This window comes from Solanum verrucosum, unplaced genomic scaffold (assembly GCF_900185275.1).
Source record: "Solanum verrucosum unplaced genomic scaffold, falcon-dt-bn FXZP01000230.1, whole genome shotgun sequence".
Classification (NCBI taxonomy): domain Eukaryota; kingdom Viridiplantae; phylum Streptophyta; class Magnoliopsida; order Solanales; family Solanaceae; genus Solanum; species Solanum verrucosum.
Window position 1 is genome coordinate 620,181 of NW_026019954.1, and position 18,525 is coordinate 638,705.

Below are 18,525 nucleotides of genomic sequence, written 5' to 3' on the forward strand. Positions count from 1 at the left end.
AAATATTCTATTTCTATTTATAATAGTAGCACTTTCATTAATGGTTTACCATAAACTTTTCGATGAATTAGTAAACAAATATTTCAAAATTAATTATCGATTATTTTGACGATGTTTAAGATTTTATGTGATTTTATTGTTTATTGATGTTTGTTTGTACGTTTGTTAAGTTTGACATGTTCTTTGTTGATATAATTTTTTTTTTAATGATCATATAAAAAATCATAATTATTATTTTTTTTCATTCAAACATCATTAAATTCTATCTTGTATGATGAAAATAATCATTTTCTGTTCTCGAAAGTTGATATGGCACACACCAAATTGGATATAATGTCAACTTGGTATGCCATATCAGCTCCACATCACCTTTTTTTTTTTTTTTAATAAGGGATGAGGTGGTTGTGGTGGTTTAGAATGGTAGTTTGAGGAAGAATGTAGAGTGATCTAGTGATGATATGGCATATGAAGTTGACATTTTAATTGATTTGTCACGCTACATCATTTTTTGATATCAAAAAAATATTTTTTTTGACAAGTCTAATTTTACAACAATACAAGGTGATGTTTTTTAGATGATAATATTAAATGAAATACGAAAGATTACTAATCAAAGCATTGCTAAGAGCTCTGTCTTTGGGAGCAGTAAGGATCAGAGAAGATAAAGCTGACCTTTACTTCTATGGAGTCAGATGTAAAAATGGAAATTTTTTATTTATTTATTTTGAAATGAACATTCACCTAAATAACCATTCAAGATTTTTATAATATTGATGTAGAAAAACTTTTATATGAGTCTTTAACTTACATGGTATAAAAGTACATCGTCTAATAACTTTGATTGATACAAATCAAATTCATTAAACCATTAAATTATGATGTTGAATGATTAAAAAGGAGATATGCGTATAAATACATCTAAAGCTAATTTGTTGAGCACTACAAAATTGAAAATAAATCTTTAACCTAATGATGTATGTTTCAAATTTTTTTCTATTAATATTCTATTAAGACTTTGTTTCTACAAAAACATTGGACTATGATAAAGACCTTGAAAGTTGAATATTATTTAGTTGTGACAATTAGTAGTACATGTGCCACCGACAATTGAATGTGATGGATTACTCACCAATTTGTACACACTATTTACTACAAATGGAATTTTAATATTCATATTCTTTTAACATTCCTTTTTCTAAACAAAAATCAAATTCCATAAAATTATCACATATTCTTCCAAAATTCCATGTTCACATCTAAATTTAATAAAATAAAGAGGGCCTTCAAATTGCCTTTTTTTTTTAATTCCATACATCTTATAAAATACTTGTAATATTAGTGGTGGAATTAATATATATATATATATAAAGAGGTAATTAGACCAAAACAAAATTAAGGAGATTCAATAATATTATATATACATAAAAAAAAATATATATATAGAGAGAGAGATGAGCCGTCTTACAATGCCCTATCTCCATCCCCTAATAATGGTGGAAAATGAGTGTACTTACTTGCCATCATCGATAATAGAGATATATATCATAGAAGTTACGAATTGGACAAAATTTAGTAGCAGAAATCCGATCTTTATAGTTGTTTTTAAAATTTGTTTGAATATTTCTTTTCTTGTCCTTTTGTTTTGATAAAAAAGTAATACAAAATTCTTATGTGTTCATTATTCTTTTGTCTTGTATAAAGACAAAATTAGTCTCACATTGATCAGAAACAACTCTTTTTTTCTCTTCTTGTATTGAATTATTTTTTTGTTGAGCTCACGGGTAATTAATAAAACAGAATAATTTTGCATACAAGAGAAATAAGATCAAAGGCAAAATGGATCAATTTGCACACCTCTCCATACGGGATATATATGATGCCTAATCCAAAAATAATTTTTGCCTACTAAAAAAATGTCTTAGTTTCTTGCCTATAAAAGGAGTTGTCTTTTGTGAAGTTTTTACTTTCGGTTATGAGTGCATGTGTTTGAAAATGATTGTGAAATCTCAACACTAATTTACATTCTAGTTGGGTCGAAATAAAATTATTTTGAGATATTTTTTATTATATAGTTTGTTATTATTTTCCTTTCCTTTTTTTTTCATAATCAATATTTTAATATTTTTCTAACAAAAAAAATGTATAAATAATCTATCAAGAACCTAATAAACAAAAAAAATTATGGTTCAAATAAATTTAAAATTCAGAATCTGCTTCTCGCCAATAAACCATCCAACTATAATAATAACAATATTAAAATTTGAAAGTCAATTAATTTTCGATAATGTAATTATAATTGTGATATTAATATGGTCTTTTAAATATATAATAAGTTCAATTTTTTAAAAATTAAATTAAAAATTTGCTTAAATTTAATTCTGAATTTCACCATTCTTTTTCTAAAAAAATAAAGAAGATTGGGAAATGGTTAAAAGAAAAAAAAAAAGATTTAAGAAAAGAACAAAAGAAAAACCGTTGAGTTTGTGTAAAAATAACATAAACCAAATGACAAGCAATAGGGTTGTCCTTCCAAATTTTAGATGATGATAGCCATGACTTTTATTTTTTGGCTAATTATCGTTTTCTATGCTCTTGACTTATGTGTCATTCAAACTACACATATTTTCTCCCCTATTATTATCACTCAAAATACTGTTAATTTGTGATTTTTCAAACTTGAATTGATTCATAAAAATGACACCATGGCCAATCAAAATGGAATATACAATCACCTTTCTATTGGTCCATTTTATGAGTTGTATATAATTTTATTTTTTAGTAATCAATATCAATTCAGATCTATCTCGTAGATAAAATAACATATGTATATCTTTTATTATTTTTAAACTCTACTTATAAAATTGCATTGATTATATTATTATTCATGTTTGTTGTTTGATAACCGAATTCACGCAACAGTTTAAGACCTATTAAATGAGAATCTATTTTTATTAATTATAAGATCTATTAAATGAGAATCTATTTTTATTAATTATAAATAATATGTTAGTCAATCCTTGAATAAAACAAATTGAAGGAAAACCATCTCACCCTTGTTATTTAATAACACATTGTAAATCTATACAACAAAACTATTGACAAAAAATCTTTTATTCAAATTATTTCAATAATAAATCAATATTGAGATGGGCTAATCAATTTATAGTGAAGGAAAGGGAATTTGAAGAAGAGAAAAAAAATTGTTTTCTATCACGACCTTTTCTCGGGCGAATACAAATTTTTGCGTGAAAGTGAGAAAACTCTATCTTATCACACTACAATCTTTGATATTATGTTTTGAATGGTCTAACATATATTTAGCGTCCACTTAATTAACACCTTTATTAAATGATTTATGTATCTTTTAAATTGAAACATCAAAACATGAAAATGATCTATTTAGATTTTTTTAGAATATAAGGGAAAAAATGTTATTTTCACCACAATATATAACTAGCTTTTCAAAACATTGAGGTGGTATATAAGGGGGAAAAAAGTGGGCAGAGGGTCAATTTCATGAACTTTTCAATTATGTTATTAGCCAAAATAATAACTAGCTCTTCAAAATTAGGGCCATATAATAAAATAACTCTTCAAAATGTTGAAGTGGCATACATATATATACTTATAATTAAATTACTTTTTTTATAAAAGAAAAAAAAAAGTAGTGGGGGTCAATATCAAGAATAATTTTCGATAGTATGTTAAAACTTTAATTTGTACTATTACGCAATCAATTTAGGAAAAGTATCTATGTACAGCACACGCATGTACATTTAAAATTATCAAAAAAAATGTACATTTAAAATTGTAAAATAGAATATTTATTTTATCATATTTTTCTTTCATGTGATTGTTACATTTGCAACAAAACTGAAATTTAATAAAATGGAAGAAAATAATTTTCCTTCATATATATGGTTAGTCCAGATATTATTGGAGGATATTTGTTGTTGAAAGACAAGTTTTTTTAAATTAGAAAAATAGGAATAAGAAAAACGAGTTTCACCAGTGACATTTCAAGTTCATTGTCTCTTTCCCACTCCAACACCTCCAATCCAGTGGGCAAAATCAGGATTTTTACAAAAAAAAAGTTTAAAATATGAAAAACTTAACACATGAACTAGCTGAAAGGGTTCAACATCTACGATATATTCATAAAAAATAGTTATAACCGTATATAAATAGTACTATAATTTCTGACGAAGGGGTTCATCCGACCCCCCTAATTCAAAGCTGGCTCCGCTCCTTGCCCACCCCCCACAACCCACCACTCCATGACCCCTGTCTCTCCACTCCCCAGTAGCATTTTCCTAAATTATATATAAATATTTTAAATTAATACTTTTTATTTACTTATAAAATACTAAAAATAAACTTAAAAATTCACGATTTCTTCAAGAAAATATTTTGCTCCATGTCAAATGCTTCCTAGATCTCATAATTGAGTAGGTTAGAGAGTGAGAATTAATTAGTGGGTAATTCATTCAAATTACAATAATTTGATTCTCACAAGCATGTTACTATTTGCTCACCACGAGTCTCCTTTAAAGTTTAATTCAATTATTAAAATTAATTATAGAGTGGGCAAGTGAATCTATAAGTTAAGTAAACAACAATATGTTTCAACTTTCAAGTACATAATTGTCCTTAAAATATAAATATTACCAAATATATTCATTAATTTCAAATCTTAATACTTTCAATACACCTACCAAATATATCTTAGACCTCAAATAACAAGGGTAAGACATGTTTTCCTCCTCAAATAAGTAATGGAAATAAGGCGTGATGTAGTGATTAGTAAAATGTTTGAAAATTGAGGTTTTATTTCAGGTTCAATTTTCAGCAGAGACAAAGATACTAGTCGATTTTTCTCCATCTAGCTATTCAAGTCTTGATGGATGGAGAGTTACTAATACATTATATCGATTGAAGGTAACGAGTACCTCGTAAAATTAATTGAGATGTACGCAAGCTGATCCAGACACTATTATTTTTATTTTTAAAAAAAGATCTTGATGTGTCACAATCCATGCTTGTTGTGGTTGCAAGTTGCATGCATCTCCCACACACCAAATTGTTCATTGTCTTTCTTGTTATTAATAATTTTTAATAGTACATAGTTTATTATGTATATATTGTGCTCACAAACATAAGCCACAAAGAAGTTGGCTTGAAGAAGGAAGATACCTAACACATTGATGAGAAAAAGAAATACTACATAGAAGAAGAGTGCTCATAGAAGAAAGGCAAAATTAAACATGCTTTGCTTCTATAGGTCTTTGCGTTGAATATGTACACAAAGACTTTTAATAAAGTTTGTCTATGCTTCTTCTATTTTGACGGACAAACACTTGAAAGGACGTACGCACCAATGGAAATTCCAAATTTGACATGTTGTTATTTCTTCTGTATTCTCATTCGGTGATTGATATTTGTATTAGAACCTCATTAAATTTAAATTTGTATTTGGAGTACATTTCAAAGGCTTCCTATACCCAAGGCTTGAATCAGTATTATTTGATTGAGAATAAATAAGTACTAACAACTCTATCGTTATAGACTTGAAATTATTTCATTTTTATAATTTTTTAAAAGTTGCAGCTTGATAATAGTGCTGACCATAACTAAAACTTTATCATAAACGTCACATTTGTGCCGACTGATGTGACAATTGATTACATAATTTATTTTTCTCAAGTATAATAATTCAAAACTTTATCTTGTGGATTAAAAAAATGTGAAGTTGGAATAAACACAAATTGAACATTGTAATATTCAAACAGTTTGTAAATATAGATGAAAGTTTGATGGTAGTACATGGAAAAGCTACCTTGGTTTTGAAGCCAATGGGCATGGGTTGAAAGTTGAAACAAACAAATTTATTGATCAAAAGAATTCAACATCAATTAGAGTTTCGAGTTTGAGCAAATATCTTATTGAAAACGTCGCTCCTAGAAATGACCCTTGCAATACGCAAATTAAATTTAATCAGACTACAATATTGCGGTTAAACATAGTACTAGGTTTGCATTAAAGTGCATGTGTATGTTGCTTTGTGGTGAAGATGTGCTTAAGAGACATTGTTGTATAATACATCAAAGAAAGAGACTACTTTTATTTTATTGGGGTTGGATTCTTGATCCTAGGGAATATGTTACTTCTTTCTTTTTCTCCTTGCCTGTTTGCTCCAAAACAACAAATAAAACAAAGATAATTAAAAAAAAATAACCAACAAAAGGTGTTTGTACATACCTTTAGATTCGAAAACCTACTTCTTTTAAAAAAATTATCTGACACAAATTCAAATTAAGCAAATTAAACTACGTATGTATCTTGAATAGTGGATATCAAAAGAAAAAGAATTGTTAAAGAGACAGAGTGGGCTGGTACTAAAATGTTTTGGGCTAAAAGAGCCCTCTTGACACTGAAAGAAGAAGCCCATATTGAGGTTACAAGTCCAAATGAATATGGAACTCTATATTTTTTGAGGGAAATTACGCGGATAAGTAAATATATACTAGTTAATTAGTTAATATAGTTATAGTTTGAATTAATTACCACTCGCAACCTCTTTTTAGCTATAATTATGTGTGCCTCTCTCCTTTCGCCTCTCTTATACATGTACAAATACAAATTATACATATACATATACAATTATATGACAAATATACAAACACAATTAGCCTCTCTCCACTCTCTTCCCTCTCTCGCTCGCCTCTCTCCTCCCTCTAACATGTAGCTATAAATTGTAATTAACAAACTACAGCTATGGAGCATTATTTAGTGGCTATTTGCGAAAGTTTTCCTTTTTTTGTGTATGTCACGGCCCATTGTAACATATCCATACAAGAACTTTTTACTTTTTAGGGAAAATTGTATATAATAACAAACTATTAATTCAAATTAAATGTCATAAACACAGTTTGATTTAATTGTAACCCGTAGCAAATTGTTGCCATTCGCCTTTCTCCCTAGGTTTCTCGCTCGCCAATCTCTCCCTCGCCTCTCTCGCTTTTATACAAACACAAATGTATAAAATGCATTTGTGTTTGTATAAAGCGAGAAAAAAATTGTTATATATACATATATTTTCGTTCCCCTCTCTCATATCTCACTGGCCACTCTTTCAGATCGCGCTCGCCACTCTCACTCGCTTCTCTCACTTTATATAAACAAAATGTATACATTGCGTTGTGTTTGTATAAAGCGAGAGAAAATTGTATATACAAATACAAATACATATATTTTCGTCCTATACACTTATGATTATACAAATACAAATTTTCCCCTGCCTAATTTTCTTGTCTTTCTCTTTTTCTCGCTTTATACAATTGATTATTTTGTATATGTATACCGAAACAGATTATACAATTGCTTCTTTTGTATATATGTATAGCGAAATATACATATTAATAGCCATAGCAAACATAAAGTTTGCTACGGAGCGCAATTATGCAAACTATAGCTATAACATACAAATATAATTTTTATGTTTGGTATATGTGAAAATTGCTCAACTTTTTATTAGTTATTAAATCTAGAAATATCATGTTCCCCTTGAAATTTGTGGTAGATTTGATTTTGTTATTCTTTATGAGATTTTTTCATTCTTACACTTTTCTTTAACGTATAAGTTGAATTCAAACCATAAAGAATAAAAATCTTTTTCCTCCTACTTAAATAGAAGGATGAAGGGAGGAAGTCAATTATCCCATTGGAAAATCTTTGCATAAGCCCAAAAAAACTCGATTTCGTCCCTTACTATGATTCTCTCTCTCAAAAAAGGAACGAGATGAATGTCCATCACAAATTTACCACTAATGAGTTATTTGATGGTAAAATATATTAGAAAAAATAATATATGCATTAGCTTTGCGTATTCCTAATATTTTATTTGATATATCTCATCAAAATACATGATATTAGTAATACAAATAATTTTAAATTCTTAAATACATAATTCTCCAATTAAAAAAAATTTCTACATCTTTTCCACCGTAATATTCGTAAAGAAGAGTAATTTTTTTAGAAATAATTTTAATATAACTAATACTAATATTAGAGGATATATTTTTGTACATCCTACCATGCTGACACGAAAGAGATGAAAACGATGGCTTGTTGAAGCTTGCAGCTAAAAACTAACCACAAACTCGAAGAATTTCAGGATCAAATCAATACAGTCGGTTTCATTTCTTCATAAGTACTATAATTTTCACAACTTTTTTTTTTTATTCTAAGTATTACCCAGTTCTTAATTTGGTCGAATTAACAGAAACAAAAACCATGGCCGGAAAGTTGAACTGTGTGATCGTTTCCGTCGACGGCAGTGAAGAGAGCATGAACGCCTTGAATTGGACTCTAGACAACATTAAGCTCAAACCCCATGATCCCGATTCTCAAGAATCACAAGGGTCCATTGTGATTCTCCATGTTCAATCTCCGCCGTCTATCGCTGCTGGTCTTAACCCTGGAGCTATCCCCTTTGGTGGCCCCAGTTAAGTCTAATTTCTTGTTGTTTTTGTGTTTTCGTTCATTTTGCTTGATGGGTATGTTTTGAATTATGGAATGGATATATTGATTGATTTGATTGTTTGGAATTCACATTTTTTTTGTTAATTAGTACTAAATTGTGGAGATTAGCAGGTGATATTGAGGTGCCTGCGTTTACTGCTGCAATTGAGGCACATCAAAAGCGGATCACACAGGCCATTTTAGACCATGCTCTTGAGATTTGTGCTAATAAAAATGTGAGCTTGATAATCCTTCTCACTTCCCGTTTGCTATATATGAATGTTATCTTGAAGTTACACAGCTTACATGTTCACTTCGTCTCGTTTTATATACGACGCTATGGGCAGCTGGATGCAATTCATTACCAGTACTTTTGATGCGGAGTATAAATTTTTGTGTAAAAATGTACTGAAAATGCAATAACTAGTAGATATGAACTCATAACTTAAAAAATATAGCGGGTTCAATGCTAAGAGCCTAAAAAGTTTGAACCCATAAAGCTTAAATAATGAATCCGTCCCTGCACATGGAGAGTTCATTTTGTGGTAATTATAGTGGAAGAAAATATCAAAGTAATGGTTGAACAGGTAGTTTTATAGAGAAAGCATCTCATCAAAGTTTAGATTTGCATATTTTAACGATCTTGAACTATATAAGAAATTAAGGAACTTGTATAGAAATGTATTGATATCATAATTTTGGTGCCTTTTCAAAATAAAAAGAGTGCAATATAAATTCTAAGAGAACGTACTAGTGATCTTGGTGTTGATTGGTGCTTCTGATCTACTTTATGTTTTCTTTACGTTTCCTGCTTTAGCAATTTGAGTCCACCGTGGCATCCATATTGCTGCAATGACATTGATGTTTTGCTTAATATGTTTTCAATTTGTAACCTTTGATATGACATGCTGGTAATTCAGTCACTGGGAAATGCTAAAATATATTAGAAAGCAAAATAGAAGCCTAATATGGCGTCACAGAAATCATTATTGGTGTTCTATCTTTCTATTTTAATTGATGGGGAACGGTGTCTATCTGTATCAGGCAAACGTTAAGACCCAAGTAGTTATTGGGGATCCAAAGGAGAAAATTTGTGATGCTGTTGAAGAAATGAATGCTGATTTGCTAGTGATGGGTTCCCGTGCTTTTGGCCCCATTAAAAGGTACAAATTCTCAACCTGATGGATGTTGCTGTTGTTGATTTACTCTGACTAGATGACACTCTTTACCTAAGGCATGTGTAGATGGTTTTGCATTCAACACAGTGTTATCAAAAGCAAAAATGCGCAAAAAAGCTCTAATGTCCATTGGGGCATTAAGCGCAAATAAAGTGTGGGGCTTTAATGAAAAGATGTGCGAAGTGAGAAATAATACAAAATTAAACATGTTTAGTCAATACTAGTAATTATAAGTATGTAGGACAAATATATGAACAAAAAATTGGATTTTTTTTACGATAAAGTGAAATCAATTGTTTAGTGTCGCCTCTTCAGAGGAGGCTCATTGGCAAGGAAAGTATGCCTTAGAACCTTGATGACGACATTGAACCACACATTAAGCGATATGAAGTGCTCAACATGTTTTGAGACTCGCTTTAGGGCTTAAGCGTGCCTTTGACAACACTGATTCATCATGTAATGAGCATGAGTTTTGTTGAGGTCGTAAATCAGTTGTTTTTAACATTATTCTGAACAGTTCTGTAGTCTAAATATTTTGAGCATCTCAGTAAGTGGATGTAGTTTAGGATCTCCACCACTTTAGTCAGCAAAGCAACCTGAATATTGTGGTTAACTGATGGCCTAATGCTTCTATGAGAATGCTCACATGATTCAACTAGCTCATTGTTCCTAAATTTTAAGGCATATATGTTGCTTAACAAGCATTAACTTTAGTTGCTTTTCTCATCCAACTGCAAGAGCTTTTTCCTTTCCTAGTACGTGTGAAAGAGGAGAAACACTTAGCTAGCATCATACTTTATGTGCAATCCTTAGGACATTATTCTAAAATTGCCCTTTGAAGATGCGACTAGTTGCTTATATGCCATTCTTGTGAATCAATCACAGGAATCAACAATTCCATTTAGCATGAGTAGAAACCTGCTTTTGTGCTGCTGACCTGCTAATGCTTGTAGATGATTTCATGTTGTCGTTGAAAAAGAGAGATTTTTGTGAGATGATGTATCTCTAAAACTAGCTTGTTGGTCTCTAGAGTAATGGTAGTTGTCATTGTTATACTTGCATTAAGTTTGTTGTTTCTTCAGGGGTCTTTTTGGATGTGTGAGAGATTTAGAGAACCTTTAATTTTTAAGGAACCCCTAATTTGTTCTGAAGTCAAATTATTTAGTATTGGCATGAAATTTTCTCGAATAATATAAAAATTGTTGCAGGGGATTCATACAGTTGACCTGACTAGTTTTAGACTGAGGTGTAGCTAATTGATATATTGATTGATTACCAATTACTAACTGTTCAAAATGCTGCAATAGACTGTGGATACCAAAAAATGGCAATTTAGTATAAGCTTGTATAGCTAAAACAGATAGTAGATGGCCCCCAAGGCCTAGCTCGAGTGGCAAAAGGTGGAGGATTTGTGACTTAGGTCGCAGGTTCAAGCCCCACACCATGCGAAGCGAAGCCCGGTATTTAAGTGGAGAAGGGTAGAGGGACGGGCCCATTATCCACTGAGTTTAGAAGGCTGTGATTTGTCTAAAGGGCGGCCATCACAGATGGATTTCTCGGTTATAAAAAAAAAAAAAACAGATGGAGCTGAACCCCTTGTTGTATTGGTAATTCCAACACAATTTCATTAGTTAAGCATTAAATTTACTTTAGTGGAAATTTTTGAAGGAAGCATATTCTTACCCTGCTTAACTCTTACTGGTGTAGTTTCCCTTTGTATCTACTTTTCGAATTGGCTATGGTCCTAAAAGGTCTTTAATGCGGCCTAGAATTCGCAGCTCCCTCATATCCAGGCATATAGCAGTTAATATGTGTTATTTTATCGTGGAATGATGATATCATCTGGAGGCAATCACTTAAAGTGTTGTTTTTTTTAGAAAATCAATGAGGAAGTTGCTCTGTTATGTACTTTTTTGTTTGTTGATAAGTTACTTAATTAGGTATCTTAAACTTCATCAGAAAGTTAGAACCATCTTAAATGAAGTACTGCTGATAAAAATGTGCCTTAATTTACAGTTCTATTCATAGACTAAGTAGAGCTGGCAACAAGTAAATGAGTAATAAATTAAGAGCTGCAGTTGTGGAGGCAAGTGGGTTTCTATTCAGCCTGCTACAGAAAAGGTCTCTTTGCCTCTGGCTTCAACTTCATTTATACTTGTTTCTGAAATTGTACTTTGACCATTAACAGAAAATCTGTAATTGATGGATATGGATCTTTATTTAATTGTGTTGTTTATTTCCAATCTGAAGTCTAGAAGTATTTTTCACCAGATTATATAGTTATTAGATCATACATGATCACTTCTTTAACAGAGACGTGTATTTCACCAATTTAAAATTTAAACAGGATGTTTCTGGGGAGTGTAAGCAACTACTGCACAAACCATGCACAGTGTCCAGTAATTATTGTTAAGGCCACTCCTTAATGCGAATATTCCAGGTACGTGTGTTGTTGCTTCTTGTTTAGCATTTGCCCTCTTCTCTCCCTTTAACACTGTGAAATATACACTCCCTTGTTTCATGATGTTCAAATTCTTATACAAGGAGTCTTCTTTAAGTTGTTAATAGACCAATTTCAACAAGTAACTTTTTCTTTCTGTCTCTTTTCAAATAGTACTTGAACCTCTACAGTCTTCTTAGTGGCTTAAATAACTTCCGTCTATCTGTGGTGGTCTTATGCGTTATGCAACCTGTCAGATTGAAGTCTTTTATTCTTTTGTAAGTTTCCTATTCTCTATCTCTCTGGACCATTCTCACCACAATGCTTGTATTTGGTGACTGCTTTGATGACTACGTGTCTCTTTCATTCATCATTTTGGAGGCATTGTTCTTCTGACTACTATTCGGATCATTCTTTTTTGAAATTTTTCAAGCAAAACATTCCAGAAAATTACTTTTCTACTGTTTCTTCATAATTTTGGAGTCTCCAAATTTTTAGTTTTCGATAACTGTTAGGGGAAGTTTTACTCTCTTCTTTTTCCTCACGGTAGTTAAGAGTACTGAGATTCTCCTCTGAGCATTGAATTCCTAGAAATTGTTCAATTTTTTTGCCTACTTTTCTGTTGCCAATTCAGGGGTGATAATGTCCTTGAGATTTGTGTTGCCACACCTTTGTCTGCTGAGTGACACCACTTACTTTTTATTTGTGCTAGTAGAAGCAATCTTTTTTGATGTGCAATTATCCACAATCTTTTGGAGAAAATGTTCCAAATTAGTTTTTTTTTTTTTTGTGATTGTCTTTTTATTCCAACGACACTACTCATGGATTGATTTCTATTTCGTTTCCTCAATGAACATATTTCCTACCCTTATAAACACCCCATTATATCTTTCATCATTTTAATACGAGAACCTGTCTAACCATCACTCCATCATACCTACTATCTTTCCTAACTTTCTGGTTTTGTTTTTTTTTTGAAATTAGTAATGTAATCCTAACTTTCTGGTTTTGTTATTCCTGTTCCCTCTCTCGTGGAGGTGGGCTTAATCTTGGGGAAGCATTTTACATTGCTGAAATAATTTCTTAGGACGTCTAACATCAAGCCAATTTGTGTATCTGCTCATAAATACTCCCTCCAATCACTTTTACTTGTCACTTATTCCTAAAATAGATTTTCATTTTTACTTGTCACTTTTGACATATCAAGAAAAAACAATTTTTTTTTTGCATTAAATACTATTTTCCAAATCTCTTTTCAAAACCTAATACTAAACATTTAATTGGGATAGTGTGGTAAAATACCTATATCTATAATTATTTTCTTAATGGGTGTGGCAAGTCAAATAGTGACAAGTAAAAGTGAACGGAGGGAGTATAATATTGTAGGCAATTTTTTTTTCCCCTTGTTTCTCCAACAATCTAGAAGCTCCTCGCTTTATTTTTGTGTCACACCCGCAGCGATGTGTTGAACCTCTTATCTGTCAACTGTACACCTGGTTGTTGATGTATCATGTATCACATGTGTAGGAAAGCACATCTAAACAAGCTTATACTGTGAGGATTCAATATTATTAGACTATTATTATGCTAGTCACCAACTTAGTGCATCTCTCGTTTATCCGTATTGGGGGCCAGCTATGCCTTTAGAATTTTGGTAGGTGGTTGATGTGGATGTTAAAGAATGTCGATTTCAATACTCAAACATTATCTTTTTTCTTCCTTTTGATCTCCATTTCTCTGAACTTGCAAAATTGACAATGCTGATGGTGTATTGGTCTTTACATAGGGTTCGGTGCTATATACCGTCTTCTTTGGATGATCAGCCTTAAGCTGTAGTTATGGGTTGCTCATGAGATGCATGGAATGTGTTTGTTCAAACAAGATAATAGTCGTCGTATAGTGGAATAAGCTTGACTGGCTGTCTCTATGCTGTAGATCATGTGTGTTTTGCATTAATTTATAGAGGTGGATTGGATCTTGGTTTGTGTATTTCCACATGTGCTGTTTACAATATGCAGATTTACATCATGTGAGAGTGCAAGAACTTTCTGTGAAGATGTGAAGGGTGTCAATGTAATCGCGTAATGTATTTGATAATAGAGCTTGCATTTTATTGTAATTACACTATAATGCATCAATGTTTTTTATTCTTTGTTCATTGGATTCTTGCAAGTGTGCATTTTTATTGAAAATGACCAGATGAAGCCAAGAGAAACTGATTTACTGTTTTTTTGTTAAATCTGAGTCTGGTGGTCCTTCACTCCTTCTGGCCTTCAACTGGCAATCCCACATATTGTTGGGAGTTGGGACCAGGGGCGAAGCCAGAGAGGGTGACTGAAAATTACACTATTTATACCTGGATTTGACGTTGTGTGTTTACTTCTTCATATTTTGACTCCGCCAGGAGTCTCGTGAACACAGTGGACCCTGCTAAGCTCCTAATCATTGAAAAAAAAGTTTGACATTACACAGGGGCGGCTCTAATAAATCAGTGGCCTAAAGTCAAATTTGAATGGAGGCCTTAAATTCGAATATATTTTTTTATGAAGTTTATTATAGCTAATTATTTAATCTTTCTTGAGACATAATACTCATAATTTATCAAACTTCTATTACTTCTTTGCTCTTTTATGAAAAGTCTATATTTTTTACAAATAATACTCAATATTTTTTAAAAAAAAATATGTATAACATATTTATTTATTTTTAAATGAGGCCCCTCAAATTTTGGGGCCTAAGGCAGTTGCTTTTTTTTCAAAGGGGAAGAGCCGCCACTGAGTCATTACAGAAGGCTGATTTGTCTTGAGTTTTTGGCCTTTGCTTTCCATTTTGTACAAAAAACAATCAATGTCATTCCCCAAAAGAAGATGCCTTTTATTGTAAAATAATGCTTTTCTCCTGTCTAAGATTAGATGTTTTATAGGGCAATATGCTTAGTTCTATGGAGATTTCAGATCTTGCATCACCCTACAATAACTTTGAATATATCTTAGAGATATTTGGATAAAATTTATATATATGAATCATCCATTGTACTTACTAACTAGTGAGTTATTGAAAGATGAAGAAACAAGCATTACAAATACAGTATCTACATTCAAATAATGAGATTCTTTGGCTAGATAAAAGATGAGTTTCTCGATATATCGAATTTCAAAGTCTTTATAATCTTAGAGATATTTGGAAAATCTCTGTGGAGATTCAAGATGTAAAAGACAAATAATTACTTGTTGGTCCCCTCAAGAAACACTAAGTCAAGTTAATTATTCTTTTGGATCTTATAAACCAATTTAATTTTACGTAGGATGCATGTGTATATCTTTAATTTAAGCTCTAAATAATAAAATATTAATAGTTAAAGGTCCAAGAGATCTTAATGAAGTAGAAAAATGGTGCATTATTACATATGTGATTAGTTTTCTAATATTACTAATGACATGGATTAGCTAATAATTAAGAAACCTCGTGACCACCGCATCTTTTTTGCTTATGGACAAAAAAACACTACTTGTCTTCCAACTAAGGTTCACGAGCCTCTTCTGTTCAACACTTCACACACCCAAAATATCAATCCCCACACTTAGATTTTTGTTCGAAGTATTCGAAATTTATTGACCTGACTTAATTTGAATTCGTGCTAACATGCATTTGTCAAGTGGTAAATTAGATAAAATGTGTATGAATGAATATGTAGTGCAATATCACAAGTTGGCACAAGGAGGATAGTATGTAATATGTATGTAGATCTTATCCCGACCTTTGTGGAGGTAGAGAGACTGTTACTGATAGATAAAATATGTATGGACGATGATATTATCAAATGACAAATTGGAGTTAAAATAAGTAAGAGTGGCTAATAACGACATAAATCAGAAGCATTGGAGCTTCGCTGTATCCTTTACATTTGTCTTCTTTTGTTACCCTTTTCTGTAGCTTTGTATGACTTTTCCTTACTCCATTTTGGCTTCTCTATAATTATTATTATTATCAATTATATGTATCAAAAGCTCACGTGAAATGTTGGACACTCACTAGTAATATCACACCCTTTTCTATATATCAAGGAGAAGTCATGATTTCAGCTTTATGGATACTGAATTTTTTAGAATCGTGATTATTAATGTTGATAATAACTGAGTTTTTATTTAATATTTGTACATATTCAATGAATTCCTTAACATAAATACATTATTTTGAGCAAAAAATATTGAATTCAAATGAATTGAATCCGTGTCTAGACTTTTACTTCCGCCCTTCCATACATATAATCAGAAATGGATCTAGGGATAGTTTTGTGTGTTCAACTAAATTCATTGCTTTTGAGTATATATATACATATATACAAATACAAAAATAAAATGTATACATAAAAAATGATACTCATTCTAAATTCGCTTGTGCCTATCAAAAAATATTGCGGAGATGTGATTAGACAAGACATGACACAATTTCAGCTTATCCAGGACATGATCTTAGATAGGAGGAAGTGGAAGATACAGATTAAGATTGAAGGTTAGTAGGTGTCATAATATTGCGCTTGTAGTTTCGTGTCCTTTAATTTATGTTATTATTTGTTATTTCTTGTATGTACCCCACTCATCGTATTAATTATTTTGTTGTAGTATCTAATCTGTTACTATTAGTATATGTTGTTTCTTATATTTTCGGTACTTATTTTCTGGATTGCTTTGGATTATTTTTCCTTGAATCGAGAATCTGCGTATACTCTATCCTCTTCAATTTCTACTTTGTGTTGCCTACCACCCCAACTCACATCTGCATGGGGGTGAGATAAGAAGGGCTTGGAGGTGTCCTATATATACTCTTGTTTCTTTCATGTTTGACATAAATTCTCACCAAAATTCTTTATCTTTTCTAGGGAAGTCTAGCCCTGTTAAGATAAGAAAAAAACACACCATGGCTTTGGCCATTGCTACATTCCTCTTCATCACTCTTCTTTCAACAACAAAAACTTTAGCTTTTGATTCATGTCCATCTAATGAACAACTTTCAGTCATTCCCATTTATGGCAAATGCTCACCTTTCAACACACCAAAACCAACTTCTTGGGAAAACACTGTTATCAACATGGCCTCTAAAGATCCACAAAGACTTTCTTACTTGTCCAGTTTAGTAGCCCAAAAGCCCAATTCAGCCCCTATTGCTTCGGGCCAACAAGTATTCAGCATTGGTAACTATGTTGTTCGGGCTAAAATCGGTACCCCGGGCCAGCTCATGTTTATGGTCTTGGATACCAGTAGCGACATTGCATGGGTTCCATGCAGTGGCTGTACTGGCTGTACCTCTACTGTATTTACTCCCAATACCTCGTCGACTTACGGGTCGACGGATTGCTCTGTACCCGAATGCACACAGGTCAAGGGACAATCTTGCCCCGCTGCTGGTGCACCGGGTGCTTGCTTTTTTAACCAATCCTATGGTGGAGCTTCATCGTTCTACGCCATGTTGTCTCGTGATTCACTTAGACTAGGTACTGATGTTATACCAAATTATTCATTCGGTTGCATCAGTGCAGTGTCCGGGAGCTCAATCCCACCGCAAGGGTTATTGGGCTTGGGTAGGGGCTCCATGTCTCTACTCTCACAATCCATGTCACTCTACTCTGGTGTATTCTCATACTGTTTGCCAAGTTTCAAATCTTATTATTTCTCTGGATCACTCAAACTCGGTCCATTGGGCCAACCCAAGAACATTAGAACCACCCCACTACTTAAGAACCCACACCGACCCTCTCTGTACTACGTGAACCTAACCAGCATAAGTGTGGGTCGCGTCCTGGTCCCAATAGCTCCTGAGCTTCTAGCGTTTGACCCGAATACCGGTGCGGGCACCATAATCGACTCGGGTACGGTTATTACCCGATTCGTTGAGCCAATTTACAATGCAATTAGGGATGAATTTAGGAATCAAGTGAAAGGACCATTTACCTCATTGGGTGCATTTGACACATGTTTTGCATCAACAAATGAAGCAGTGGCACCAGTTATTATACTTCACTTTACAGGGATGGATTTGGTGTTGCCAATGGAGAACAGTTTGATTCATAGTAGTGCAAGTCCTTTGGCATGTTTGGCAATGGCAGCAGCACCAGCAAATGTGAACTCTGTATTGAATGTTATAGCCAATTTGCAGCAGCAGAACCTGAGGATTTTGTTTGACACAGCTAATTCGCGTTTGGGAATTGCTCGCGAACTTTGTAACTAGATTCGAGTCCTTCTCTGTAACCCGCCCTCCTTTGGGTCGAGTCCCATTCTGAACTTGACCTTCGATTCGATTTTGTAATGATGTCTTTTCAATTCCAAATCATTTGATCAAATGTGAATTGGTAGCTCCTTTAGATCAATTGTTCATGTCCCAATAATTAAT

General features: G+C 32.3%; 3 protein-coding genes across 3 annotated transcripts in view; 2 read left to right on the plus strand and 1 right to left on the minus strand.

The window, feature by feature from the left end:
• Window positions 1-18,525, minus strand: part of LOC125814297 (protein CutA, chloroplastic) — a 154,945-nt gene that overhangs the window by 22,028 nt on the left and 114,392 nt on the right. The gene's annotated exons all lie outside the window — the stretch shown is intronic.
• LOC125814298 (universal stress protein PHOS34) lies at window positions 8,056-14,209 on the plus strand. Its single transcript, XM_049493769.1, has 6 exons — window positions 8,056-8,188; window positions 8,282-8,503; window positions 8,653-8,756; window positions 9,565-9,683; window positions 12,046-12,138; window positions 13,925-14,209. Exons 2-5 carry the CDS (start codon window positions 8,293-8,295, stop codon window positions 12,122-12,124), a joined length of 513 nt encoding a protein of 170 aa, XP_049349726.1. The 5' UTR covers window positions 8,056-8,188; window positions 8,282-8,292; the 3' UTR covers window positions 12,125-12,138; window positions 13,925-14,209.
• LOC125814272 (aspartyl protease AED3-like) lies at window positions 16,987-18,475 on the plus strand. Its single transcript, XM_049493739.1, has one exon. It carries the CDS (start codon window positions 17,056-17,058, stop codon window positions 18,361-18,363), a length of 1,308 nt encoding a protein of 435 aa, XP_049349696.1. The 5' UTR covers window positions 16,987-17,055; the 3' UTR covers window positions 18,364-18,475.

Bases quoted from the DNA above. Each gene is read 5' to 3' on its own strand.
- LOC125814272 (XM_049493739.1), top strand. From the start codon at position 17,056: ATGGCTTTGGCCATTGCTACATTCCTCTTCATCACTCTTCTTTCAACA.
- LOC125814298 (XM_049493769.1), top strand. From the start codon at position 8,293: ATGGCCGGAAAGTTGAACTGTGTGATCGTTTCCGTCGACGGCAGTGAA. The intron at 8,504-8,652 runs GTTAAGTCTAAT...GGAGATTAGCAG, and splicing joins TATCCCCTTTGGTGGCCCCA to GTGATATTGAGGTGCCTGCG. The intron at 9,684-12,045 runs GTACAAATTCTC...AAATTTAAACAG, and splicing joins GCTTTTGGCCCCATTAAAAG to GATGTTTCTGGGGAGTGTAA.